Raw genomic sequence first — 24802 nt, 5'->3', positions numbered from 1 at the left:
TGACAGTGTGTTTTTTTGTTTTTTTTTGGGTCAAATTAAAGTTGACAGTGTTAGGTTAGAGGGTCATAGGTAACAGAGTAGGCACAGGAAAATTGGACTCGCGTATACATTCCGGTTGTCTCAGATTGCATCTTGCCGTGTGGGGGCCTAGTACAATATATATTGGGCTAGGTAGTGGCTAGAAAGAGTAATACGCTTATATTGGTGGTCCAAATGACCACTCTCCTCTTGGGGCGAAGTAGAGAGAACGAAGCGACGCTGTCTTATTGGGCCCAAAACATGCACCAAAATATAAGCCCGCAAAGACCCAAGTGGGCCCAAAACCCCGACAGGCGCAAGTTAGCGAGAGTTTGAAAACAAAGACTGGGGAGATAGATTGGTTGGCCAAAGCACGCACGAACCTCTCGTTTTTCTCGAACTGTTTTTTAACACTCACTCACTCTACTCACAGTCGTCGCATAAATCAAACTCTCGCCGATTCTGAGAAACCTTTCGCGAAAGCTAAACGATGTCGTATGTGCCTCCACACCTAAGGTCAAGCTCAACGACCACCACCACCACAACCACCACCACCACCGAAACCTCATCTGTAACCCTAGACGATCAGAGCAAGCTCTCGTACCCCTCCTCCAACTCTCACTTCAACAACGACAAGTCGTCCGCCGCTTCCTTCTCCAGCTTCTCGCACTCCAATGCCTCTCGCTGGAGCTCCGGCGCTATCTCCACCGCCAACAGAGCTCTCGCCCGGCCTGACGCCGTCATCCCTCAGTGGAAGCCCTCCGAACGCGTCCTCCGCATGAAGCCTGAACTGGTTCGACGCTTCACCAGTTTTCAATTGCATTTTGGGAATTTGTGAAATTCTTGGCCTTGTATTTGAATTCGTTTACTTAGGGTTCTTGCTACAGCTAATCTCATATTTTCAATGACATTTATGTTTTATTAATGTTATCAGTCTATTTACAAAATTATACATGCCTGCAGATTGAAGAGGTTTGTTTGCGGCTTAATTTGGATGTTTCTGTTAGTCCAGACTCTGCTCCTGCTCCTGCACCAATTGAGTCTTTTGCAGATATGGTGAATCATCTTTGTGTCTTATCAAAATTGGATTTTTGCTTCTATTTTTACTAGCGTATTTTGTTTTTGTTTCTCTACGGTGTAACAAAATCATTTGGATTCGCTATTCTCAGTGTTTGCACCCTAGCATCATGAAAGATATTGCATACCATGGATACACCACGCCAACATCCATTCAGGCTCAAGCCATGCCAGTTGCCCTCAGTGGGAGGGACCTATTAGGTTGTGCTGAAACTGGCAGCGGGAAAACGGCTGCATTCGCCATCCCAATGATCCAGGTCCGAGTCTGCGCTATTTGATATTCTTATGCAGTCTGGACGTTATGCCTGCTAAGTGGGTTTGTTTTACTTAAGGTTTTAATTTTAAATTTCAATGTGTAGCATTGCTTGGCTCAACCTCCTGTTCAACGTGGTGATGGGCCACTAGCTTTGGTATTGGCCCCGACTAGAGAGCTTGCCCAACAAATAGAAAAAGAGGTACGATACCTGTGCTTAGGCTGCAAAAGATAACATTGTGATTACAAGGTTTTTTTTTTGGGTTGGCTTGGAATTTGTTTCGTAATAGTTTTCCTTAGGTGCTAAGTTATGATTGTGTTTTTACAGGTCAAAGCTTTTAGTAAATCTATTGAATCCTTCAGAACTGCCATAGTTGTGGGTGGAACCAACATAGCTGAGCAGGTGATAGATTTGGCTCAATAATTTTACATTTTACTATTCAAATAATTGTTTTAATCTTCGTAGAAAATTCATTATTTCTTATCCTGTGTTATTGCTTTCGATATTGCCTAGGTTGGTGTGGGCTAGGATTCTGAATTATTGCTTCTCTGGTATTATAGATTTTGTGAACATTTGTTTCTGCCTAATGCCCTCCTCCCTCGCTCTCTTACCTGTGGTTAAAAAATAAAACACTTAACCCGTACCTCCCTTGTTTCGCATGTAGTAAGAGTGAGATATTCCTTTAGTGCAATGATTTTCTGAACTCTTATAGCATTCTACGGAATATATTATTTCCTGTTAGTTTTTGCTAATACTTGTTTGGTTGTGGCTTTGCTACTGGATGAAATGACAGAGGTCTGAGCTACGAGCAGGAGTTGATGTGGTGGTTGCTACTCCTGGACGATTTATAGATCATTTACAACAAGGGAATACTTCCGTCACTAGAATTTCATTTGTCGTTCTGGACGAGGCTGACAGGATGCTTGACATGGGTTTTGAACCGCAGATAAGAGAGGTATATTTTGTCTCACCTTTTGATGTGATTGTGTCTGAAAAAAAGAATCTTTTTGCCTTTTGCTTTTGAAATTATGTCATAACATCGTCCCTGTGGCTTGTTTTGGCCTGCGTTTTTAAGTTCTTGAGCCAAAGTTTTTGTGTCCAACCGTTTATTCCTTCCAATGCTTCCATGGGTATTCCTTTCATTTATAATTTCCAAACCTATAGCATCAAGTATCAGGCTGAACGTGAATGCCTATTTTTGAGAAATGAAACTTTGTAAAGAATAGGGCAACAATGAAAGGGAACATAGAAAGAGAGAAAATATTCCTTGGAAAAAAGCCTGCAGTTGGAGGAAACCAAGTGGAATCACAAATTCAAGGAGACATATAGAACGTCCTGGGGGATTTATACTTATACATGATGTTCACCTCACTTTTAGGTTCCGTTTTGAATAGCGTTTAGGTTTTGTACAACTTTGTGTCCCTTCTATATTTCTGAACCTTGTAAAGCATTTTCAATGTTTAAATAATTGTTTGACTTAAACCCGTTATTTGCAAGCATTTCCGTAACATTGAAAGGGGTTATCTGATACATATATTAGAACACATAATATAATCATCTGATTCCCTGTTTACTTCTGGACGGATATGTCACATCTCTTTTGGTGATATTTTAGGTGATGCGGAACCTTTCTGAAAAGCATCAAACTTTGCTATTTAGTGCAACTATGCCTGAAGAGATTGAAGAATTAGCCCAGGTATGGTTTTCCAAGAAGTTACCTTATTAAACGAGCTTTTATGTGTTATACAACTATAATGTTTTTTTTGGAAATGCAGTCTATGGCTGGATTTATTTTTGTAATAAGTTACCAATCACCCAAATTCCCTCCCTGCCCTTGAAATTTAAACACCAACTGATAGTATTACAAATCTTGTGCCAATATGCGGATAATGGATTCCTTTGATCAAGCTGGTTATATTTGTGATTTCCTAATTTTAATAATATGATACATGATCAAAAATTTTGACATTTATTATTAAATAAGTCAAAAGCATGGTTCAATGTAAACAGAATAAGAGAAAAGTGTCATTGTGGTTCATTTGTCTAATCAAATCAACCTTCTCATTTCACAATCTCATGTTTCTACGGCAAATTTTGTCCTGTATCTTTTAAGTTTCTGATAATTTTATTGTATTTACTGAGAGACACATGAGACATCATCCCTTTGTTTGATGGTAACTTCATATTATTTGTTGCTTTGCAACATGCAGAAAGGTATTTAGGCCTATTTATCATGTTCCTTGTTAGAGGAGATACTAAAACTGTGCAGTCTTGACCATATCAATAGCCACTAATGCATTCTACCCTTTACTGCAGAGTAATTTTATCCCAAGTTTGGAATGAACTTTTAGTTTGTCATTTTCCAATATACAAAATCTAATTATTAGAATAACATTATGATCATTATGCTCTCTCTCTCTCTCTCTCTCTCGACTTTCAGAAAAACACTTATTCTAGCTTCTGCTGTCCAATTTCAGGAATACTTAACTAACCCAGTGCAAGTGAAGGTGGGAAAAGTGAGTAGCCCCACAGCAAATGTAACTCAGACTTTGGAGAAGGTTTCTGAGAGTGAGAAGGTTGGTTCACCCAGAACAATCATTGTTGATTTCTCTTTAATTTTTCTTTGCAATGTTTGAGAATTTAATTTAATTTCTTTTTCTTTCGTTTGAGGGTGGGGATGGTGTTTTTGTGGATTATGTTAGCTTTTTAACTCCACTTATTGTTCAGTCACTTCTTGTCTGATTTGCATTTGTACTGAAAATTTTATGCTAGACGTGTGCTGTGGAGAGTTTTTCTATGTATTACTTGGTTGGAAATCTCTGTTCCCTGTGTATTTTATGTGCTTGATACTGATCTTATTATCTTTGACAAGCATATTCCTCAGCTTATCTTTTGCTTACCTATGTAGTTTGAAATGCGTCTGACCCTTTAACTGGGAGAGTTGTTGGCCTGGTTTTAACTCAATAATGGTGCTTTGTTTGTGTAGACTGATAGGCTTTTGGCTTTGCTCGTAGAGGAGGCATCTCGGGTTGAAAGATCTGGCCATCCCTTTCCCTTAACTATTGTATTTGTTGAAAGGAAGGTACATTTTGCTCCATATTGTATCTTCACTTGATTATGACTGTCATCATTTCAACCTTATAATTAAAAGTGTCATGGGTATAAATGTTGATGGACAAGTTTGCCTGCATCTCCTCTTAATCTCTATGCTTGTGGACAACTCACTCATTTATGATTTGGTTTAAAGGTGAGCATCATGCCTAACAATGCATCGGCATTCCAATATTGTGATACATTTTGTAGTGTACTGAATAATGGAAAGAAGTTTAAATTAGGGCTTGGTGATGAAATGTTCTTCTTAAAAGCTTGAATTGTGAAACCTTTGTACATTGATACAAATTTAGCGCAACCTCTTTCCTACTTCTGAGTGCATGTTGCCATCGGAGTGCTTTATATGCTTGCTATGTGGCAAAAATACTTTTCAATCTGGCGTGACTTAATTTTCTCTTCTTACTATCTACTTTCTCAGACAAAGGCTTTAATGATTAATCTTGTATGGCTTATTCATGAAATTTGACACTGGATTCTGAATTTGGGCGTGCATGCAGACGAGATGTGACGAAGTTGCTGATGCCTTGGTAGCACAAGGGTTGCATGCAGTTGCTCTTCATGGTGGTCGTACTCAGGGTGAAAGAGAGGCTGCTCTACGTGAATTTAGAAAAGGCACTACCAATATTTTGGTACATCCTCAATGTTGCTGGAGAGAATTGATGCTACTTGTCCTCTATTGATTTCACATTTTCATTTTTGTCTGTTTATACTTGTCTGATTCTGCTTGAATATAAGGAAGCTTTTAAGATTGCCATCCATGTACCTTATTGAGGCCTTGTGTGCAGGTCGCCACTGATGTTGCATCTCGTGGTTTGGATGTCTCAGGAGTTGCTCATGTTATTAATTTGGATCTTCCAAAGGTATACCTGGTTGCAATTAAAAGGCCTGTTGGTTGGGTTATATCTGGAATCCACTTATCCAACCTAGAAGATTATCTGAAAAATGGCAATAAATTTGGCAATTCTTCTGAATGAGTCAACTTGTGATATTTGGAATAGGTGATCTAATAGGTGGTGATCTTTGGAATTTGAATAGCATAAAATCAATCTCAACTATGATCATTAAGTCTTTCTGCTATCATGTGATAGCATCTCATTAGCTTGGTCTTTTCAGTTGCTATTAATTTTGTTGTGAAATAGCAAACCTGAAGCTTCAGTTATGGCTACCTCAATATAGAGCATGGAAGATTATGTACACCGGATTGGAAGGACAGGAAGAGCAGGATCAATGGGACAAGCTACTTCCTTTTACACTGATCGTGATATGGTACCTTATTTTCCACCTTCTCTTACTGCTTCTTTTACTTATGAGCTCTTCCATTGGCAGAATATAACTCTTCATTCTTGATTCTTGATGGCACACTGTAGTTCCTTGTGGCAAATATAAAGAAAGCAATTGCAGATGTTGGATCTGGAAATGCTGTGGCTTTTGCAACTGGAAAGGTACAGATTCTTAGATAACCTATCAGCGGTCAATTCTTTGGCGTCGTACTAGCGCCTAGCCTTTCTTGATCATTTCTAGATAATCTTGGGAGAAAGAAGAGATTAATTTATTTCTTGCATTTGTAAACCTTGACAATTTCTGCTATTAACTATCAGACTGCAAGAAGGAAAGAGAGAGAAGCAGCAGCTGCTCAAAAGCAAGCTAGGGTTGCTCTATCAAAGTGCTCAATAACGGGACCCACATCCGTAAACATTGAGGACAAGTATAGGTTCATGATTGCTGATTCCAACAGTAAAAGAGAAGGTGCTGCAGATAGTGCTTGGGACGACTAATGACCTTCAGTGCCTCTTTAATTAGAAGCAGCGAGTCGTGCTTGGGGCTTCAAGATCGTGAGGTTGGTAAGATGTACGCTGTGTGGAAGCCAGAGTAGAAGTCCCCCACCTCTCTCTCTCCCTTCCTCTGTCCCACCCGCACCTTGTGGCCTGTGTCAGCTGTAAATGTGCCTGTGCTGTTTATGCATGCTTGTCTTGCAAGTTTGGTAAAGTTCATCTATAGGCATGTTACTTCTGACTTGAGGCTTGGACTGCAAAGGTGTTGAATACAATTAGTTCCTTGTAAGTTGTCCACTTTTCAGGTCTGTCGTTTTATATCGTTAATGTACCTAGAATCTGTACCAAGGACTAAGGATTTGATGCTTAGGGTTGGCTCATAGGTTTTGCATTGTACATCTTAAAAATGAAGTTGACTTGAGAAGTTTGTAGTGGAATGAAATACTTTGGACTGATAATGGCTTCCGAAAGGCATATATAACTTGACACTCTTTTACTCCTATCCTGTGCCTAACATTCACAGGTGCAATATGTGCCTCCCTGCGGCAATAATTTGCAAATTCGAGACGCTTCATCGTTATGCCTTGGTTTTGCTTTTTAGACCCAGACGTATGTTCAGAAAATGTCATTTCTAAGGTTAAGCATCAAATGCCATTGCAAGACCAAACTCAATGTTTCAGGCAAAAGGAGAAAAGGGACCAACTTAATTTTTCAAAATCCTCTACTGTGGTGGCTCGGCTTGGATTGTATTTGAATTGGGTCCACCCGTCCTTATGAGTCTCACCTTTTTAAACGAGACTTGTAAGATGTTAGAGTGGTGCCACGAAGGTTCGAACTTGAAACTACTAATCCGGAAGTCGAGGCATTTTGCCTATTGGGTTAGACCCTGTTAGCCTAGGTCTCAATATTAAAAAGTCCACTAAATAATGATCATGACACTTGTCCAATTTAATTGAAAAATCCGTTGGAACTCATACCTTTTACAATGACCCTTATAAACGAAAACAGCTGCATTCTTGATTGCCAATTTGTGATTATACACCATAATCACAAAAGAGAATTTAACATTCTGGTTGGTTTGTAATATTTTTAAAATTTTGTTCTTGTAATTTCCTAACTGGGAGAAAAGGAAAAAGAATGTAAGAAAAAAAGAAGAAAGAGAAAAAAGAGGTGCAATTTTATATTATATTTGAGAAACGAATAAACGAGAGTTGCGTTAAGACACTCCCAATAAAATTCAAAGTGACCTCAAACGCAGCTGCCAAATTTTGTTGAAAGTCAAAGTTGCTATTGACTTGATTGGGTTGAGGTTTTGAGCTCTCTGCCTTTTTGCAAATTGAGATCTGAAAATGGCAGGGGGAATCGCAGCGCAATCGTCACGTTTCTCGAAGCTTCCGAGGCCTCAATCCTCCGATGTAAAAGCGGTCGCTATGTGGGGCGTCGCCGCCGGCACCGGCGCTCTTTGGTTCATCCAGGTTCCCCCTTTCTCTTTCAGTTTTTACTTCAGATTTTACCATCCCTGTAATTATTTATCAATTTTTTTTCGACAAGCCATAGGTTGATTGATTGCAATAAATATGAAAATTTGAAGTAAAAATTATGCGGAAATGAAGAAATATTGAAAGCTGCTTTATTTTATTGTATAATTCTAATGCTTTCCTTTTTCTTCATACAAAACATGAAACAGCCATTTGATTGGATAAAGAAGACATTTTTGGAGAAGCCTGTGACAAATGAAGGCCAGTAATTTGAAGAAGCTGGATCTGGGGAGGATTCACACAACAAAAGCATTTTTCATCTTCAATTTAAGGAGATTCTAATTTCCATCTGTTTCAATAATTGCTTGTTTTGTAAGCTAACAGAACAGATTATGAATCTGTTTTGTTGAAACATTTTCTTTCCCATTTGCCTTGTGATATTAATGCAAGTCCCAGTTTAGCTCTTCAGTTTCTTCACATCGTTGTGCTCAAGATTTCTACAGCTTGTTCAAACCAGCTAGAACTCTACGAAAAATCAAAGGCGTTAAATTTGGTGAAGTCTTGGAAGGTTTCATGGGAGAATTTTTACCTTCAACTTATCCCATCTTGTGTTATTGATTTGGGTTTGGTTAATTATCTTGAAATGAGATATACCAGCTTCATCATAGTATTATTATTAGCCCAGGGTCAAATGTGCTTTCAATCTATATTGAATTTCCTGGGTTCAGCTCTTTGGTAGTAGAAAGACTACCAAAGAGAGATCCACATGAAGAGAAGGATTTTCATGAGATGGGAATAGCACTATTTTGCTATTCCCAGTCTATAACGCTATGACACATGTGATAACACTTCTACGTGCACTACTTAGAAAAATAATGTTATCCCCGTTGCAATTTCAACTAAGTATTTTTTCCCACATGAGACGGAGAGTATTAGAATTTAAACGGAAATATATAGAAGAAATATTATAAGAGAATCATATTGTTCTCTACAATCTTTTTTATTTTTGTGTGGGTATAAACATGATTTTATACACCTAGTCATGTAAACAAAATGGAGAAAAATATGTGACTAAATTATGATGTCTTCTGTACTTTGAACTCAACTTCCTTTACAGACATACCCTTGGATATTTTGTTGGCAACTGAGGAGAAATGTTTGCACATATTTTCACTATTTTTTATTATTTCATTTCTAAACAAAGGAAAGAGAAATTAATATATTAGTCTTCCTCATGGGAAATACACAAAAGAATCTTTGTGGGATTATTTGATTTTCTAGTTTTCTATATATATAAGAATATCAGGAATGTCTGGACATTTTCTCTCTTGCCTCGGAAAGGGTGACATTATCCTCAAAATAGGCAATAGAAGCATATTTAAATAATTTTAGGTTTATGTATAACAACAAGCGCCTGTAGCTCAGTGGATAGAGCGTCTGTTTCCTAAGCAGAAAGTCGAAGGTTCGACCCCTTCCTGGCGCGGAAATGTCTTTCATTTTTTATTTTCACTTCGCTAAACGGCAATAGTTAATGAAGGCCAACATTTTGAATGAGCAACACTTTGGAATATATGTGTCAGAAAAAGTTTGCAAAACACAAAGTTCAATTGCGCCAATCCAACCCAAAACACCAAACTCACATACTTTTTTGCCCTCTCTCCACCCACCTTTTGAGAGCAAGCCAGTGACTCAAATGGCCCTTAGATAGGACTCTCCTGCATCTATATCTGCATACTCTACGCAAACCATCAATATAACCATGGGAGCATGGTCTACAGCACAACATTAGGCTGGGGGATTTAATTTCCAACCTACATAGAGAAACAGGCACTCAAATAACATGTATTTTACAAACTATGATCACATAATTTATATCTAGCTTAAGATGCCAAAACTGGAACTCGCTGCTTGTTCCCCATGCAAGCCTGTCGGAGTCTATGGTATCCATTTCTATAATGTTCAAGAGAGAAGCACAGCTGCCTTATAACTTCTCTTTTTTCTTCTGCTCCTTCCATAATCGTAACCCTTTGCCTCTGAATCTCCTCCTCGAGTTCTTTCGCTCTTGCTGTCAGCTCCTCCACCAGTTTACGTGCCCCTTCAGCCCCGTCGAGCAGTTCTTGATGTTCTGTTTGTATTTGTTGCAAATTCTTGTCCATCTCATTGATCTGATCATCTCGAGAACTCGCCTCTGCTTTAAGTGTTACTACTTTGGTATTAAGCTCATCTCTTTCTATTTTCATAGCATCAAGGGTTGTGTTTAAATTCTCCATTTGATTGCTTCTCTCAAGGATGTCTTCCTTTAACTGCTCGATTTTTCCATTAAGTCTCTCCTCCATTTCTGTTTTTCCAGACTTCATCTGTCTGATTTCATCCTCCAACAACCGGCCACGAGATTCCCAGTCTCTAAGCTGGTCCTCTAAGCGTGTCCGTTCTGATTGCAATCGGGATATTTCAGCCTTAACCTGTGACTTTTCTGGGAAAATCTTCTCCTCAGCATCAGATACTGCTATTTTCAAATCCATGACCTCATGATCCCGGTCTGATAAACTACTTTTTAACCTTGTAATTCGTTCCTGCAGCTTGGACACCTCTCTTTTCTCTGTGTTGAGCTTTGCTCTCCACATGGAAATATCCTTGTTAGCGGATTCAAGCTGACCTTGCAACCGCTGGATTTCCTCAGAGGCTTTATTACTCTCAAGTTGATGTCTCAAACTTGCAATCTCTTTCTCTGATATCTGAAGTCTATCTTTCGTGATTTTAAGCTCTTTCATCAATGCCTCCATCTTGCTATCTGGGTCTTTAACTTCTTCCTGCCCACCAACACTTTTATGAACCTCTGACATTTCATTTATCTTGATGTCTTGCTCACCCTCATCCCTCTTGGCCTCTTTCTGTTTTGATGTTTCAAGTGCAGCATCAAAACCATTATTAAGTTCTGAGGACTCGTACCTTTTGAGCTTGATGTTCAACCTGGTAATCTCTGCTTCTGAGTTCCGTAATTTTTCATTTGCAGTTGTCAGCTCTTGCTCATATTCTGCAATTTTTGCAGAAAATCCTTCAGAATGATCAGTTTTTGAACCCGTGAATGAACTATCTGTATTATCTTCCTGTTGCATCCGGAGCTTCTCCTTCACTTCACGAAGGTCAATTTCCAATTCAATTATTTTTCTCATCTGCCCATGATCACCACCATTTCCTAAGGGAGTTGAATAATTATTGACTGAAGAATCATCAGATTCTGGCTCGGAATCGGTTAATGAAGATGATTCGTCTCCCTCTTTCTGGTAATTATCCGAGCTGTTTACACCAGGGCCAAGGAAGAAATCAAAGCCAGCAGCACGAGGGCCAGATCTCCGACGACCCAGCCTTTGGGGTTGTATGTCAGGAGACGGCCATGCAGATGGCAGTTCTGAACCAATGTCAGAAAGGCATGAACTCTGTGATTGGAGATCCAAGGTCACATTCTTCCGCAGCTCTCCTGTCACATGATCATAGCGTTCAGCCAGGGACCGGTACAAGCGATAAAATTCTTCAACATGAGCAATCAATTCAGGCCTCTTTTGATAATACATTTCGGCTTTTTTCGCAAATGAATCCCCATCCTCTTCAATCAGCTTCAACATCCGCTTGATGCTCCGATCCATCTCTGTGGTGAAGGATCGTTTTGTCATTTTCTTGATAGGCATTTTGGTGAAAAATTGACTACAGCATTCAACATTTTAGAACTTTGACCAAAATAAAAATCAACTTTTTAGATATTTAAACATGCATAATTTTGGAAAACCAACTGCCTCCACAAGTTGGCAGGCCATTAGATCAGGAGAAGCATCTAAAATTATATAACCGCTGTCCACTTTACCCATTTTAAGTTTGCCCTCATTTAGAATGTGGAACAAGAAACCTTTGCTACTGAAATTTTATCCCACATCTCCGGTTTAAGGCACCAGATATTGTTGAAGAACATAACAAAAGATGTTTCTTCTCAACAATTAACTTCTAACTCATACTTTTGCATACCGGACAAGAAGATGAAAAATGAGAAAGAAACAAAATTAGGCCAAAATAGTAAAACAAATCTGACTAACCCAGAATTTCTTGTAAATAAGTCAAAAGAACCAAATAATGCTTGAATGTAGCTAGGTCAAACTGAATAAAATCTTATAAACGGATTACTGCTATGTAATCTAGGCAAGATATTTTTCCTTTTCTATGAGAAGCAGCAACTAGATATATACAAAGATGATCCAGGAAGAAAGTCCTCACTGGACCATCTCTTTCCTAAGCCTTTGCAACATGCAACTTTTTTTTCTTCTTCTTTTCTATTTATAATAAAGACACTTACAAATAAGACCGAAAGAGGTGTTTGTTGCTCACCCTCGAGATTCTCTGGAAGCCATTTAGAGTTTTTGGGACTAATGTGACTATCCCACCACCAGGAATGAGACTTTCTTGATTCTGTCCTTTTCATAGTCTTATTATACTGTACCTGACAGGAAAGCAAGACCAGCAGTTACTTAAGAGTTTCAATGCAAACCAGACAATGCAGGAAGAAATACCCTAAAGAAGCAACTTATTCATTCAACACTGAACTTTAGTGATGCTAGAATATCTTGTCTAAAATTTGACCACTCCATTGAGTTTCCATATATTATTGATGAAAATCACCACAATGACATGTACAGCTAATATTATCCTTTCCTACACCACAATCCCTATCTCCTTTTATATTTCTGCACGTACCATTATCCGACTCACCATTATAATTTGACCAAACTCAAATTCAGGAGCCAACAAAAATAATAGACAAAAAATTTATAGCAAAAAATGTAAAAAACATAAAAAAACAGTATTTTTGGAGTGAAGCTCGTGACACAGTAGTTCCTTAACAATCTTTATAAACAAAATTGGACTCAAAATTACCAAAGTAACAGATATTAGAAACTGATAAATTAGCAAAACTATTTACTCATGTACCCAAGGTGTTTGCTGGAGTTTCGTTTCTTACCAAGGAAGTAGCCATTTGCTAGTATGGTTGAAACTTCAAGTTGATACCTTTGATAGATAACCTGTGTCCAAAGCAGACAAACAGATTAGTTTTCTGATAACATATTTGTTCAGATTTATTATGTCCAATACATCATTCAATAATAGTAATATAAAAAAAAAAACAATTTTACAGGCTTTTACAGATTTTATAGTATGATCATGATATTTTTGTTATAGAAATTTATCTTGAAATTTGATATTTTTCTTGGGAATTGCTCTGTTGAAACTAGAAAACAGGTAGCAGAAAATGATGATTTATCGTTTTCGGAAACACCCTGTTTTTGAGATAGTTTCCGGATATCTGATGTTCAAAATAGGCTACCAAACACTATTCCAGTGTTTGAAAATGATTCTTTCTTTCTGGGAATGAAAAACGGTTTCTCAATCCTAATACCAAAGGGCCCTTAGTTTATCTAATAAAATGTGGATGAATAATAATCTCACTTTCCAACTACTAACAACCACAGGTCCACAACAAGGTCTCAAGAATCTCAACATTATAGTATTCACATTGATTGCATAACACTGTAATCTAATAATCATTTCTAATAACGTTCCTGCTCTAACAAATAATCTTTACCATTATAAATCAGCATTTACACACTTCACAAACATAGATATTTCTCTGAAAAGTAAGTTGAAGAATAAAATGAAATAACAATGACAAATGATTATAAACTCTGACTCATAAAAAAAATAAAATTATTAAGCATTGCTGCCCATAGTCCAGTTGGGCCTACAGAGTTAGAAACTGGGCCAATCAGTTTGGGAACTGTGGGTTGCCAAATTGTTTTATGGGCCCAAATTGTCCAAGATTAACTAGCCCACATTCTAGAATCTAGAGAGTGCGTGAAGGCACGCACATGAAAAGCTGGGAGGATATAATTAACCTCAAAAACAAGAAAAGGTATGAAAAAAAATCTGAATCTGAACCCGCGGGAATTGAGTGTAGTACATCTGTCGGAACAAAGACTTTCCAGGCTAATTACCCCACACCACACCACAGCCCTCACCTCACCTTCCATTCCAAAGGGAGTGAATTTGGTAGATGGAAGAGTGAGAGAGTAAGCGAGTGAGCCATTATTACATTCATACAATAATTACTCAATTATAAAATTCTTTATTTACGCAAAAAGAATTTACAAAAATCTTATGTCCAGCAATAGAAAATTTTCTTGTTTCTGAAAAGTACAAGGGAATTTGAAATCCAAACTAAGAAGGGGGTAGTTTTATTGCTTGATTATCAGTCTATATGAGCATGAAGATTTCAAAAATTTCAAGAAATGAAGATATGCTAATTACGCTAGCATCGCATGTACACACAGTCATCCACAAATCATCAAACCAGCAGCAGAATCACATAAAGCAGTCATCTTTATGAACAAAATCAAAAACCCAAATGGAAAAGTCATTGAAAAGCTTACCTTTGATCTTTGCTATTGCAGACTGAAGAGAGAGAGGGAGAGAAGACAGATCCCTGTGGTGATAACTGCACCCACCTGAAGGCTGAGAGAGAGAGAGAGAGAGAGCGGTGGGTGTTTGGGAATTGGGAAATGGGCCTTGAGGCTCCACTCGACAAAGTTCAGAAATGGGAAAGAAAGACAACTTTTTTGCCTTGATCTTGTTTGCTTCTGAGCTCTCAAATGGAGCCGAGATTAGGAATAGTATAGAAATAGAAATTCAACAAAGTCAAAAATACTCATTTTCATATTTAATTTCATTGATTTGAAAATTTCGTATTTGACAACAAAATCATGGGTGGATGTCAATCTCAGCACTCTTCCAATCAATTGACCAAGTTTCAAGAGGCAGGCACAAGCATGTGAGCTTGTAACGTTTGTGCATATAGTTGGGCTATATCTGCCGTCCATTTTCATTATTATTATTATTATTATATTTATTTATTTAGGTCAATAATTTTCTAGTCGACATAGACTCATCAAAATATCACTCCTATCTTTACTGTTTTTTGTGATAAATGATTTCACCGCCAAAGAAATTCATTTCCCCTACATTAACATCCAAAATTAAATTTTTTGGTCCATATCGACGTGTACTCACTTGTCATCTCCATCTTTACTCAATGGCTGACTTTACTTATCTATGCTATTACCTTCATCATTGTAAATTGCAACTTTGATTTATGAATTGATGGGACAAATCTTCTTGTGTTTGTATCTGATTTCACTTACTTCGAAGATATTATCATGTTGTTAGAGTAAAACCTACAGATTTTACTTACTCTTGAGAGCTTTTGTCATCCTATTAACAATTCAATAATACTACAAGCACCAATTTTGACACATCAATTGATATGACATCTTTTTTTATTTGTTGTGAAAAAGAGGAAGATCTAGAGTGGGCTCGCAATGAAAATAAACCAACTACTAGTACTACCACATTAGTTAGTTTTCAAAATTGATGTAATAAGTTGGTGTTTTCAGTGTTACGTTTAATTTTTATGATATGATTAGTGTTTGTCATGAACAAAAACATGATAAGCGTATTAACACGATTAAGACATACAATACTTAACTTAGTCCACAAGTGTTGATCACTAGGTCAATGGTAAGAAGAACAAGAAAAATAACCTTCTCAAATAACATTTAGAGTGCCTTAATTACTTATAAGTCATAATGTGATTGTGGGTAGTTAGGTCGGGTCGATTTTGTTGCTATCCTCTTTGCTCAAAGAAGAAAAAAGGGAAAACCTTATCTTCTGCTCTCACATTTTGGTTTGATTGGAAATGTCTCTAACTATCTTAGGTATGTAATGTATGCATCAAACGAAGAGACATATCAGAAAGAAAGACACACGAATTAGTAAGAAACATTATCCACAGGCCTGTCTCCAACGTAGGACATTTTTGTTGCATAGCTACTTGGTGACGCAACTCAGTTGGAGAGCAACTAGTTAACTTCCTACGTAAGTAAATCACCTCAAATCACATGTACGTTATCATCACATATGATAAGGTAAGGCCAGAGGAAACTAAAACAAAACTGAAGTTCTATCCTCTATGTCAGGAGGAAGAGTGGAAGAAGAGAAAGAGCATACAAAGAGTGAAATGTTACCAAAATACCCTCATCATCATCATCATCGGCAGCAGCATCACTTGGTTCTGATCCATGGCATAGGGCATGGAGCTTGGTGCTGGTACAAGATCAGATGTCTCTTGGAAGCATCAGGCTACAAAGTGACATGCCTTGACCTAAAAGGTGCCGGCATTGACCAGTCTGACCCTAACACCATCCTCACTTTCCAAGACTATAACAAGCCTCTCATTAACTTCTTGTCCAATTTGCCATTGGATGAAAAGGTGAGTTTACCCTAATTAATCTTGCTTAATTAGGCTGATTATGTTATGTTGATTTAGTTTTTGGGGGATTAATTAATAATGTTTGCTATGCAAAGGTAGTACTTGTGGGACACAGTGTAGGAGGCATGAGCTTGACGGATGCTATACACAGATTTGCTAACAAAATACATATGGCAATATATGTTGCAGCAACCATGTTAGAGCATGGATTTTCTACCCATCAAGATTTCAAAGATGTAAGACTCATTTCTTCCTTTGTTTTTTTTTTGGGGTTAAAAATCTTAAGCCTTTAGTTCTTTACTCATGTTATTTTTGTATAATAAGAGTTCACAAAGGGTTTTTTGAGTAGCACCGGGAAAAGTTAGGTACCATGGTGTTCAAGCATGCTACTGCATTGAAATTTTTGTTTTCATATATGTATTATGTTTGTATATTCTTGTTATCTTATTTGTTTATTTTTTTTTTATATACAATTGATACTACTCTAAATTACTCTAATCTATGAGGGAGGGAGATGAAACTCGAGTATAAGGGAGGTAGGTACATTGCCTTGACCAACTGGCCTAACCCATGTTTGCCAATTTTCTGTACTTATGGAGTAGGGAAAGCCTGAATTATCAGCATTTGGAAACGTCGTCAAATTCATATATGGGTTGGGACCTGACCAGCCTCCTACTAGTGCCATAATGAAGGAGAATTTTCAGCACCAAATCTTGTATCAGATGAGCCCTCTAGAGGTAAGCAGCACTAGTACTACATAGTTTATATATTCTTCTTCTAATGCCTCAAAATAGTAAGAATTCTTGGATATTTATCTTCCCCTTGGGGCCTTGATCATTTCTTTTTTTTTTCTACGGTTGGAACTTAATTATATCATAGCCGTATTGGACCCTATGTCCACCAGATTGAATTAGATTATGCTAAATTGTATAACCTTGTATTAGACAGTGTTGTGCAGAATTTAAACGAATTCTTTCAAATTCTAAATTCCAAAATGTCAAAATCGACACCGGAAAGAAAGCCAGAGGTGTGTCACACTGGAGACCCTTAAAATGCCAAAATACAAGCCTGAAATACAGTTTTTGCTGAAGAGCCCTGAGAGACTCTGCACATTATAACACATTGTAGTGCAATCAATATTCAATATATATTCCAGTCCAGTTAAATACAACATACCAAACCAGCCCCAAGTGCACTATTAACTGCAGCAGGAAGATACATAAACTGATGTAGTGTCAACCTCACCAAACCACCAAGACCACAACAGGCCATCTCAAATTTACCACAGAATTGACTTCTCTTCTATTACAGAGCGGTTTAGTTTAAGACGCAATGTGTTGGAACAAAATACCAAATTTATTATAATCCTCTTTGGTATTGAATGTTTCAGGACTCAACTTTAGCTTCAATGCTGCTGAGGCCAGGACCTACGCTGGCATTGCAGGGTGCTCGATTCGAACGAACTGCGGATGCCGCTGATTGTGTGCCAAAGTGTACATCAAGACCATGCAGGACCATGTTATAAAGCCTGAGCAACAAGATGCCATGATCAAGAGATGGCCACCATCCCAAGTCTTTGTTCTGGATAGTGATCATAGCCCATTTTTCTCCACACCCACTGTGCTCTTTGGATTGTTGGTTAAAGCATTGGCTTCCATCAAATGTTCTTAAAATTTGGAGTTTTTAAGTGCATGTTGTTTCTCTCTCTTAATGCTCTGTAACACTCACACAAAATGCCAATAAGTTTTCATAGTAATTGTACTCATTTGGAGGATTTCACGGCTTTAAACAACCAATCCAATAAACTTCCAAGCAGAATGAGAATTTAGAGGAGAAGAATATTATCCGTCCTTAGATGGGCCACCTATGGACAGCAGGACTAAACACAATAAGATGACCAGAAAAGAACAGAAGGGAAAATTCCATAAGCTATGAAACTCTTGTTTTTATCAGCTATGGTTGTCTCATTTTGTCTGCTGAAAATGGACTTTGTTTTATTATCCTAGGTTAAATCAATGTTGCTACATATATACTAGGCATATACTGAAACAGACATGATAGATTCATATGTTTTTGGCTCTTAGTCTTTTTTTCTCTTCAATTATAATGAAGAATTCAACCCCTTGTAAAGGTTATAAATGTTTCGATAGCGCAGAAATTTTCTCTTAGACTTAATCCCAGATAAGTTTTTAGAAGAAGAAGAAGAAACAGCAGCAGCACGCAGTTTCTCTTGAAGGGATGGAAAATTACAAGACCTTTGTTGGTGGAAGGATTGGGTTGATTTGTTTCACTTTGGGGCTGTTCCTTGTGTTTCAAAATGCTCATGCTTTCAGTATGTATTCTTCTTCTATCTCATCGTTCTTCTTATATACGATATGAAAAAAATAAAAGAAAAAGGCAAGATTAATTATTTGTACTTTGGTTTGATTTTCAGATAAAACAGCGCCCACACACAATGTAAATCTAAGCCCATTCGAGGGTTGGATGAGTGCTTTCTATTGCATGAACAAAACAGTAAGAGTACATAAATTTACATGAAGACTAACGTTCTCTTCTCAAGCAAATTTTGACATATTATGTTATTAAATTGTTAATACTATATTTTATAAGAAAAAATGCATTCGACCAATAATTCAAATTAACAGTCTAATATGTTATGTTCATCAACTGATCAATCGGCATGACATGTTACCTCCGGCAAGAAAAATAGCTGGTAAACATACATAGATAGGTGTTATGGTACATAATATGAATTTTGGTTAATAACTAAGAAGGAATTGTAAGTGTGTTGGTGGGTGTTATAATTTTAGGTACCTGTTCCTTGCTCGCCGAAGGGGCAGCTGACATTCAGTGGAATAGTGGACGTGGCCCCAAGTGAGAAGGGAGACTATTGCAGTGATAAAACAGGGTGCTCAAAACACGCCTTAGGTGTGCTTGAATGCATCTACTTGGTCAAAAGAGACTTCTGGTTTCATAACAATGCCACTGTAGATGTCCTCAATCGAACCATCATTGACGGATGTGCCGATAAAAATAATAATTCAGGTACTCTTTTCTACTTATAAGCAAAGAATTGTTCTCTTGTTATACCGTAAGTCCATCTTAAATATTTGTCCGACTGCGAAACTTTGATGAATGGCTTTGATTTTTTCGATAACATTAATTGGAAGTCTGGGAAAATGCAGGTATTTCAACAGCGAATTACAAGAGCAGTGGGATGAAGGTGTACCAGAAGATGTACATACCATATGTTGCATCACTGTCAAGCTTGGCCTTCATAGCCATGTCCAACATCATGTGAAAAGCTTTCCACCGGCTGTGTGACAGTTTGGAAAATTCTAGTCGAGTGTACTCTACAAAACCCTACAACATATTATGCAAATAGAGGCAGGCAGAGCCAGCCATCTACACTATTGAAATCAATAAGGATCAACACTTCCATTACTATTATTATTGCATATGTCTTAGACTCTTTTTATTTTTTGTTTCTACTTATTTTAGTCCTTATAATATATTTTGTAATCGTGTTAGTGATGTTGTAAGGAATGCTTTGGCACCCGCAAATTGTTTCAAATTTCACAAATTTCCATCAACTTCTAAAATTTCAGTGTCTATGCCGGGAAAATGGAAACCTCCACTGATATATTGTAACCTCTGTCGACACGCATAATTGTTCTTTACTGGGTTTTTGTTTTTGTTTATTTTTTATTCAAGGAGAAGAGGAATTCGAACACATGAGCTCGGATGAAAACCAATTTCTTGTTTTTGCCTAATCAACACCAAGCATGCCCTTAGCTCTGAGTAGCAGTCATCATTCAATCCAACTCCTCATTGACTTTTACGTCAAATGTAAACTAACCTACCTAAACTAACACAGTGCTTAAAAGATTGCGACACACGACCCATCCAAAGGATCCAATCCAATCCAATCTAGCAGGTCTGATCCAATCCAATCCCACCCCAGGGGTGACGGTTTAACTTGCAAGAGAAACATGCAGAGGAACGCACATTCAAACGTCTGAGAGTTATCACTAGACAGAAAATAATTGAGCAGCAGTAGCAAAGGCCGAAGTATAGGAAGGTCTGTAATCACTAAGCAGAGGTAACTGTGAAACAACAATACAAGAGAAAATCTTCCTCAATATCCAAACGTCACAGCAAAAATATTACTGTTGTAGATGCCAAACACGCAACTCAAAAATCCATTAACTACTACATGTAAACCATGAGTTCACAAAATTATGCTAAGATCATGTCCCAGCGTTCCTTCGTCCAACGCGAGCCACAAAACCAGCTTTAATTGGAGCAACTGTTCGTCCAGAACCACACTGCAACATAAAGATTTATCAAATAAATTAGCCGGGAAGCTGAAAGTAAGACAAAATACACTCAATTTTAAAGAATTTTAAAACCAGAAACACAGAACCATACAAGATTGGTAGCATATTGCATTGATTAACCTAGAAACTATGAGCATATGAGGAAAAAAAAACAAGAAAAGTATTCCTTCACCCTATACCCTAGGGTTTTGTCCCAATACCCACCCACCACCCCTTCAAAAGAACAAAAAGAGCAAAATTTTAAACGAGGCCTCAGAAATAATATAGGTTACTCCATCATGAGCAAGAATCGGACAATGTAGGCAAATCTTCAGATCATCATAGGCCTCTTGAACAAGATGTTAGGTAGCAGCATAAAAATGCTAAAACCGTTCTTTATTTGCTTAACTACTTCCTATAAATCAATCCCACTGATCCTAAGCTGATGTATGAGGGTCTACTATGGATCCAGGGGGTTGCCAATCTATGGGATAGAATTCAATCAATGCCCAGAGTACCACAACTATTAAAATTAGCAAACCAATAGACAACTGAAATATTAGAGAATGCTAACTGTTACCTTTTCGCATCTGAGAAAGAAGAGACGATTCTCCTTTGAAAGTATAGTGTCTGGACTTTTGCACCCAAGGCAGATGACATATTCATCTTGGAAAAAAAAAAGTTACATAAGAAAAAATGAAACAATAGTAACAAGTGTGAAACACAACATAACACATAGAAAATGACAGATATAACTGCCAAGCAGGCCTAATCAACAATGCATCTTGCAGAACACTCAATCGAACCATGTCAGATTAACGACTGTAATAAAAATTAATAAATCAAACCACAGAACTAGGTACTTACTGACATATCGCCGCAGTATTCCTTCAAAATTCTTCGGTGCAAATCTTCCCTTGACGACCAACCTCTGTTGTCCATCAAGGGATCCACTTGTCCCCAATTCAGCCAGCAAGAAAGCCATGACGTGATCTGGCTGCCTATGCATCCTGTAAACACCATCCGTAAACACCAAAAAAAATGTATTTTTTCTTTGTCAAATAAGACATTTCCACAGAAATAGTATGACAAACAAACATGACCACCAAGGTAAACTGAGAAACCAACAGAGGGAGATTCTAATGGACAAAGTAATTTAAATAAAAGGAAGGAAACATTTAATGCAGATGAGATAAAAAAAAATGATGGTTTCGGTTTATCAGACAAGGGAGCTGAAACATACGTCTTGCACAGATCCATGAAATTCACAAAAACAGTTTTCTTTGTGCCCTCACGAAGTACTTGTGGAGGCCTCATAACTGTCCTACGCCTGTCTCCAGCCAGCTCCGGGTTATTCTCACGTAGAATGTTAAACACCCTATCAAGAAGCTGCAGACATTGCATTGAAAAAATAAATAAAACATATATGTACAAGGGTCAAGGAACCATCACTGAACTGTAAAAGATCTGTAATGGAGATGAAATAATTTACACACCTCCTCATATGTGTAATCACGATCGCTCCCCTCCCAAGGATAGGATGGAGCCTCAAGAACAATTCCTTCTCCTTCCTCATCCTCGCCAGCGCGCTCTAAAAGGCCAAAAATATAAAATCTTAAACAATTTTTTTAACGACATAAAGGTTGCAGGCATTTTAGAAGGTTAAAGAAAAAAAAGAAAGAAGTTAAAACACTCACCATTTAAATCTTCCACTACATTTTCACTGTCTTCATTCAAAATACTGGTTTCAACCTATAATCACATCCACCACTAAAAATCAATATCTAGGAAAAATATTCTGCTTGTAGACATTGGAAAAGCTTGGAAACTTACTGGCTTCTTCTTCTTCTTTTTCAAACCAGAAAATGTACTCTCCTGCCCATCAGAAACTGCAATGACCAAAAAGATAAGTACCACCAAAGGTGATGCATGTATAACATAATTGTAAAAGAAAACAGCACAGAGTAATCAATGGTTGTTCAATTAAACAACCTGCCAGGTTTTCTGTTTTCTCAGCCAGCTTGTCCACAGAATCATCAGTATTATCCTGAATTACAACCTTCTTCTTTTTCTTCTTTTTAGTAGGATCAAAAGGGGCAATCTGCAAAAAAGGATGAAGAACCACAATAATTAGTTCTAGTTAAGAGACTCGTCTAGGATATCTAGTTAAGAGACACTCTTCACCTCGATATAGCTAACTACACTACCATTCTGAACCACCAAATTCTAGCCAGGGGATCACAACAATTTTTGGAAATGCAGAAGAATCTGGATAAACTTTTCCCTCAAAAATGAACCAGCACAATTTTTCTCATTGGTTTTTTTTTTTCTCATTGATTTCTTATACATCTAAAGGGAAACTTCATGGAAGACTGACACACCCAAATAGATAAAGATGCACTGTCCCAGCAGAAACGTTTTATCGGCCATATATTTCTCCTACTTCTTTTATTGCAATAGATAATATGGTTTCCAGACTACAAATAGTTGCAAGCAAAGGAAACTTTTGACAAAATTCACAGGTGAGCCTTTCTTTGAGAGAAAAAGGGGGAATATCTAGTCCAATTTCAATAATGCTATAATCGTATTCAAGCTCCAATAGCCAAATTACGTCTCAAAGCTGAAGTAATTATTAGAATTCTCAAATAAAAAATCCAGCAATTCTCCAAAGAAAACCAGAACAAACCTTATCTATCTTAAATTCCAAAATGAACTTAATGCACGAGAGGTAGGGAATCAAAATTTCAATCATATAAGACCTGAAACTTATCTATCGGATGGGGTGCAATTACAAAAACGTGAAACTTACATCTGGTACCACCTCGTCCTTCACCTCATTCTGGTTGTCATCTGCCATGTTTGCTGCAAAACAAGTGAAACAATATCTATCAAGGACTAAACCCTACATACACCGAAAACCAAACAAGCCCTAATAACTCATAATCTCTCTATGTCGAACTATTTCAAGAAAACCAAACCTAGAAATCAGAAAAACCCTAGCACACAACCAAATATAAATAAAGCCCAGAACGATTGCGATGCATAGACACCATTTAAGCAATCATTGCTTGAATTCCCCCATCCGGACCAAAGCTTTAAAAACACAAACAAAACCATAAATAAATAATAAAGAATGAACGAAAAGAGGTCAGAATCATACAAAGCAAACCAAGATTGGGTAAACAACTGGCGATTTTGGAAACCCTAGCTCTCGCTCCTTCGCCTGTAGTGTTTTCGCTTCGCTCTTTTCTCTTTATTTTATTCGTTTTCTTTTTTTTTTGCTAGTTATTTAATTTGTGGGTGAGTTGGGTGGAAATTACACACGTGCAACAAGGCCTAAAAAGAGCTTAATAGCCCATTGGGCCTTGGGTTTCAGTTTTTCTTGTTGCTTGCCCATCACGCACTTGCTAACTAAAAACAGGGATTTTTTTTTCCGCAACTTTATAAACACACTCAAAATCCATCATTACACACACTCAAAACTCATTTATAAACACACCAAAAATATACAATTGTTGACTTTGTGTTGATTTTGGGTGTGCTTGATATAAAAATTGATTATTATATAAAAATTGATTATTATCGTCCTTCAAATTGTAAGTTGAACATCCGTGTCGTCTGGCCGTCATTTAAAACCGTCAAATACAACGATGTGATGTGATCGAGCAACAAATGACACAAAAAAACAAGAACACAATCTGATAATTTCGTAAACCTCAAAAAAATTTATGATATAAAGTAATATTTGGGAGTTCTAGGCACAAGTGGCCATTTGGCAACTTTCGCCCCAAAAAAAAATTAATAAAACCCTGGAAATCCTCTCCCATTGTGGATTGTTCTCTTTCCTGACTAGGAATACATACCTCCTGAAGCTTAGTAACAAATTTCTGATACAAATCACTTAGTTTGGGTGTGTACTTATCTCCTTCATGCCTTTGTTCTTCAAATCAAACTCAGCAAGACAAAGATGATTAGAAAGTACTTTGTTGCACCTAGAAGCTTGCAGACACCCTCATTTGCATGTCTAGTCGGGGTTGTCGAATCTAGAGCTCAGCTGGTACATAGTTATATACGAAGATATGTGATAAATTGATACAAAATTTGCTGTAACTATTTATGATGAGCACCTTCATTCAATTTACAAACCCTTTTTATGGCAGGAGCCAAGAAACAAGTTTCTGGTGAGCAAGTTAAAGAAATGAAATGGAAGAAAAACAAAAATTTCAACAAAGTACACCGCAATTGAATCTCAACTCAAATTGAATTTGACTCCTCCCATCGCCATGGAATCTTTAAGAAAGAAAAGCTAGAAATGATGGGCCTTGTCGTGAATTTGGCAGCAATTGAATTTGACTCCTCCAATCGCCTGTGTCAATTGTGGGTTCTCTTCTCTTCCACCTTATCAAGC

At 37.5% G+C, this 24802-nt stretch overlaps 5 protein-coding genes and 2 non-coding genes across 11 annotated transcripts; 4 read left to right on the top strand and 3 right to left on the bottom strand.

The window, feature by feature from the left end:
- Positions 1–365: 365 nt before the first annotated feature.
- LOC103339003 (DEAD-box ATP-dependent RNA helicase 20-like) lies at positions 366–6690 on the top strand. 3 transcript variants are annotated; one of them, XM_008242309.3, is made up of 14 exons: positions 366–811; positions 982–1074; positions 1188–1352; positions 1455–1550; positions 1677–1751; positions 2143–2304; positions 2965–3045; positions 3827–3925; positions 4336–4431; positions 4958–5089; positions 5246–5320; positions 5637–5726; positions 5828–5902; positions 6059–6690. In XM_008242309.3, the coding sequence occupies exons 1-14, from the start codon at positions 509–511 to the stop codon at positions 6233–6235; spliced, it is 1719 nt and encodes a 572-aa protein (XP_008240531.1). In that variant the 5' UTR covers positions 366–508; the 3' UTR covers positions 6236–6690. The 3 variants fall into 3 exon arrangements, 1 of the variants encoding a protein (XP_008240531.1); XR_016123308.1 differs by having other exon boundaries at positions 369–811; positions 5574–5726; XR_016123309.1 differs by lacking the exon at positions 6059–6690 and having other exon boundaries at positions 369–811; positions 5600–5726; positions 5828–5901.
- Positions 6691–9120: 2430 nt separating this feature from the next.
- TRNAR-CCU (transfer RNA arginine (anticodon CCU)) lies at positions 9121–9193 on the top strand. The gene has a single exon. It is a non-coding gene; the product is annotated as a tRNA-Arg (tRNA).
- Positions 9194–9254: 61 nt separating this feature from the next.
- Positions 9255–14558, bottom strand: NET4A (Kinase interacting (KIP1-like) family protein). Of its 3 annotated transcripts, none has more exons than XM_008242072.3 (4): positions 14181–14558; positions 12716–12776; positions 12085–12196; positions 9255–11356 (listed from the first exon to the last, which is right to left on the bottom strand). In XM_008242072.3, exons 2-4 carry the CDS (start codon positions 12728–12730, stop codon positions 9591–9593), a joined length of 1893 nt encoding a protein of 630 aa, XP_008240294.2. In that variant the 5' UTR covers positions 12731–12776; positions 14181–14558; the 3' UTR covers positions 9255–9590. The 3 variants fall into 3 exon arrangements, with proteins under 3 accessions (XP_008240294.2, XP_008240364.2, XP_016651314.2); XM_008242142.3 differs by having other exon boundaries at positions 12085–12190; positions 14181–14438; XM_016795828.2 differs by lacking the exons at positions 12716–12776; positions 14181–14558 and having other exon boundaries at positions 12053–12175.
- Positions 14559–15695: 1137 nt separating this feature from the next.
- On the top strand, positions 15696–17840 carry LOC103343267 (methylesterase 17). The gene is given in 5 exon segments (XM_089044154.1): positions 15696–16075; positions 16171–16311; positions 16678–16812; positions 17466–17562; positions 17565–17840. Coding segments are annotated over 5 exon segments (855 nt in total). The 5' UTR covers positions 15696–15775; the 3' UTR covers positions 17747–17840.
- A 140-nt stretch (positions 17841–17980) lies between these two features.
- Positions 17981–19639, top strand: LOC148921359 (uncharacterized). Its single transcript, XM_089044155.1, has 4 exons — positions 17981–18407; positions 18510–18589; positions 18886–19120; positions 19261–19639. Exons 1-4 carry the CDS (start codon positions 18314–18316, stop codon positions 19374–19376), a joined length of 525 nt encoding a protein of 174 aa, XP_088900281.1. The 5' UTR covers positions 17981–18313; the 3' UTR covers positions 19377–19639.
- Positions 19640–20147: 508 nt separating this feature from the next.
- LOC103338691 (eukaryotic translation initiation factor 2 beta subunit) lies at positions 20148–23709 on the bottom strand. Its single transcript, XM_008241961.3, has 10 exons — positions 23555–23709; positions 23204–23256; positions 22387–22495; positions 22228–22283; positions 22092–22146; positions 21891–21985; positions 21638–21783; positions 21262–21404; positions 20975–21060; positions 20148–20403 (listed from the first exon to the last, which is right to left on the bottom strand). The coding sequence occupies exons 2-10, from the start codon at positions 23249–23251 to the stop codon at positions 20326–20328; spliced, it is 816 nt and encodes a 271-aa protein (XP_008240183.1). The 5' UTR covers positions 23252–23256; positions 23555–23709; the 3' UTR covers positions 20148–20325.
- Positions 20661–20745, bottom strand: LOC148921358 (small nucleolar RNA SNORD34). Its single transcript, XR_016123408.1, has one exon. It is a non-coding gene; the product is annotated as a small nucleolar RNA SNORD34 (small nucleolar RNA).
- Positions 23710–24802: the final 1093 nt, after the last annotated feature.

The sequence above is a fragment of the Prunus mume genome, linkage group LG1, assembly GCF_029339155.1.
Source record: "Prunus mume cultivar Tortuosa linkage group LG1, ASM2933915v1, whole genome shotgun sequence".
Classification (NCBI taxonomy): Eukaryota; Viridiplantae; Streptophyta; class Magnoliopsida; order Rosales; family Rosaceae; genus Prunus; species Prunus mume.
Note: the sequence above shows the minus strand (reverse complement) of the source record. Positions and strands in the feature narration are given on the sequence as shown.

Coding starts and splice junctions, on each gene's coding strand:
- LOC103339003 (XM_008242309.3), top strand. CDS start 509: ATGTCGTATGTGCCTCCACACCTAAGGTCAAGCTCAACGACCACCACC. Junction 1,353..1,454: donor TCGCCATCCCAATGATCCAG/GTCCGAGTCTGC, acceptor TTCAATGTGTAG/CATTGCTTGGCTCAACCTCC. Junction 3,926..4,335: donor AGGTTTCTGAGAGTGAGAAG/GTTGGTTCACCC, acceptor TTGTTTGTGTAG/ACTGATAGGCTTTTGGCTTT.
- NET4A (XM_008242072.3), bottom strand. Junction 11,357..12,084: donor GCTTCCAGAGAATCTCGAGG/GTGAGCAACAAA, acceptor CCTTCACCACAG/AGATGGATCGGAGCATCAAG.
- LOC148921359 (XM_089044155.1), top strand. CDS start 18,314: ATGGAAAATTACAAGACCTTTGTTGGTGGAAGGATTGGGTTGATTTGT. Junction 18,408..18,509: donor TCAAAATGCTCATGCTTTCA/GTATGTATTCTT, acceptor TTTGATTTTCAG/ATAAAACAGCGCCCACACAC. Junction 18,590..18,885: donor TCTATTGCATGAACAAAACA/GTAAGAGTACAT, acceptor TTATAATTTTAG/GTACCTGTTCCTTGCTCGCC.
- LOC103338691 (XM_008241961.3), bottom strand. CDS start 23,251: ATGGCAGATGACAACCAGAATGAGGTGAAGGACGAGGTGGTACCAGAT. Junction 22,284..22,386: donor GAAAACAGAAAACCTGGCAG/GTTGTTTAATTG, acceptor TGGTCATTGCAG/TTTCTGATGGGCAGGAGAGT. Junction 20,404..20,974: donor TCTTTCTCAGATGCGAAAAG/GTAACAGTTAGC, acceptor TTTATGTTGCAG/TGTGGTTCTGGACGAACAGT.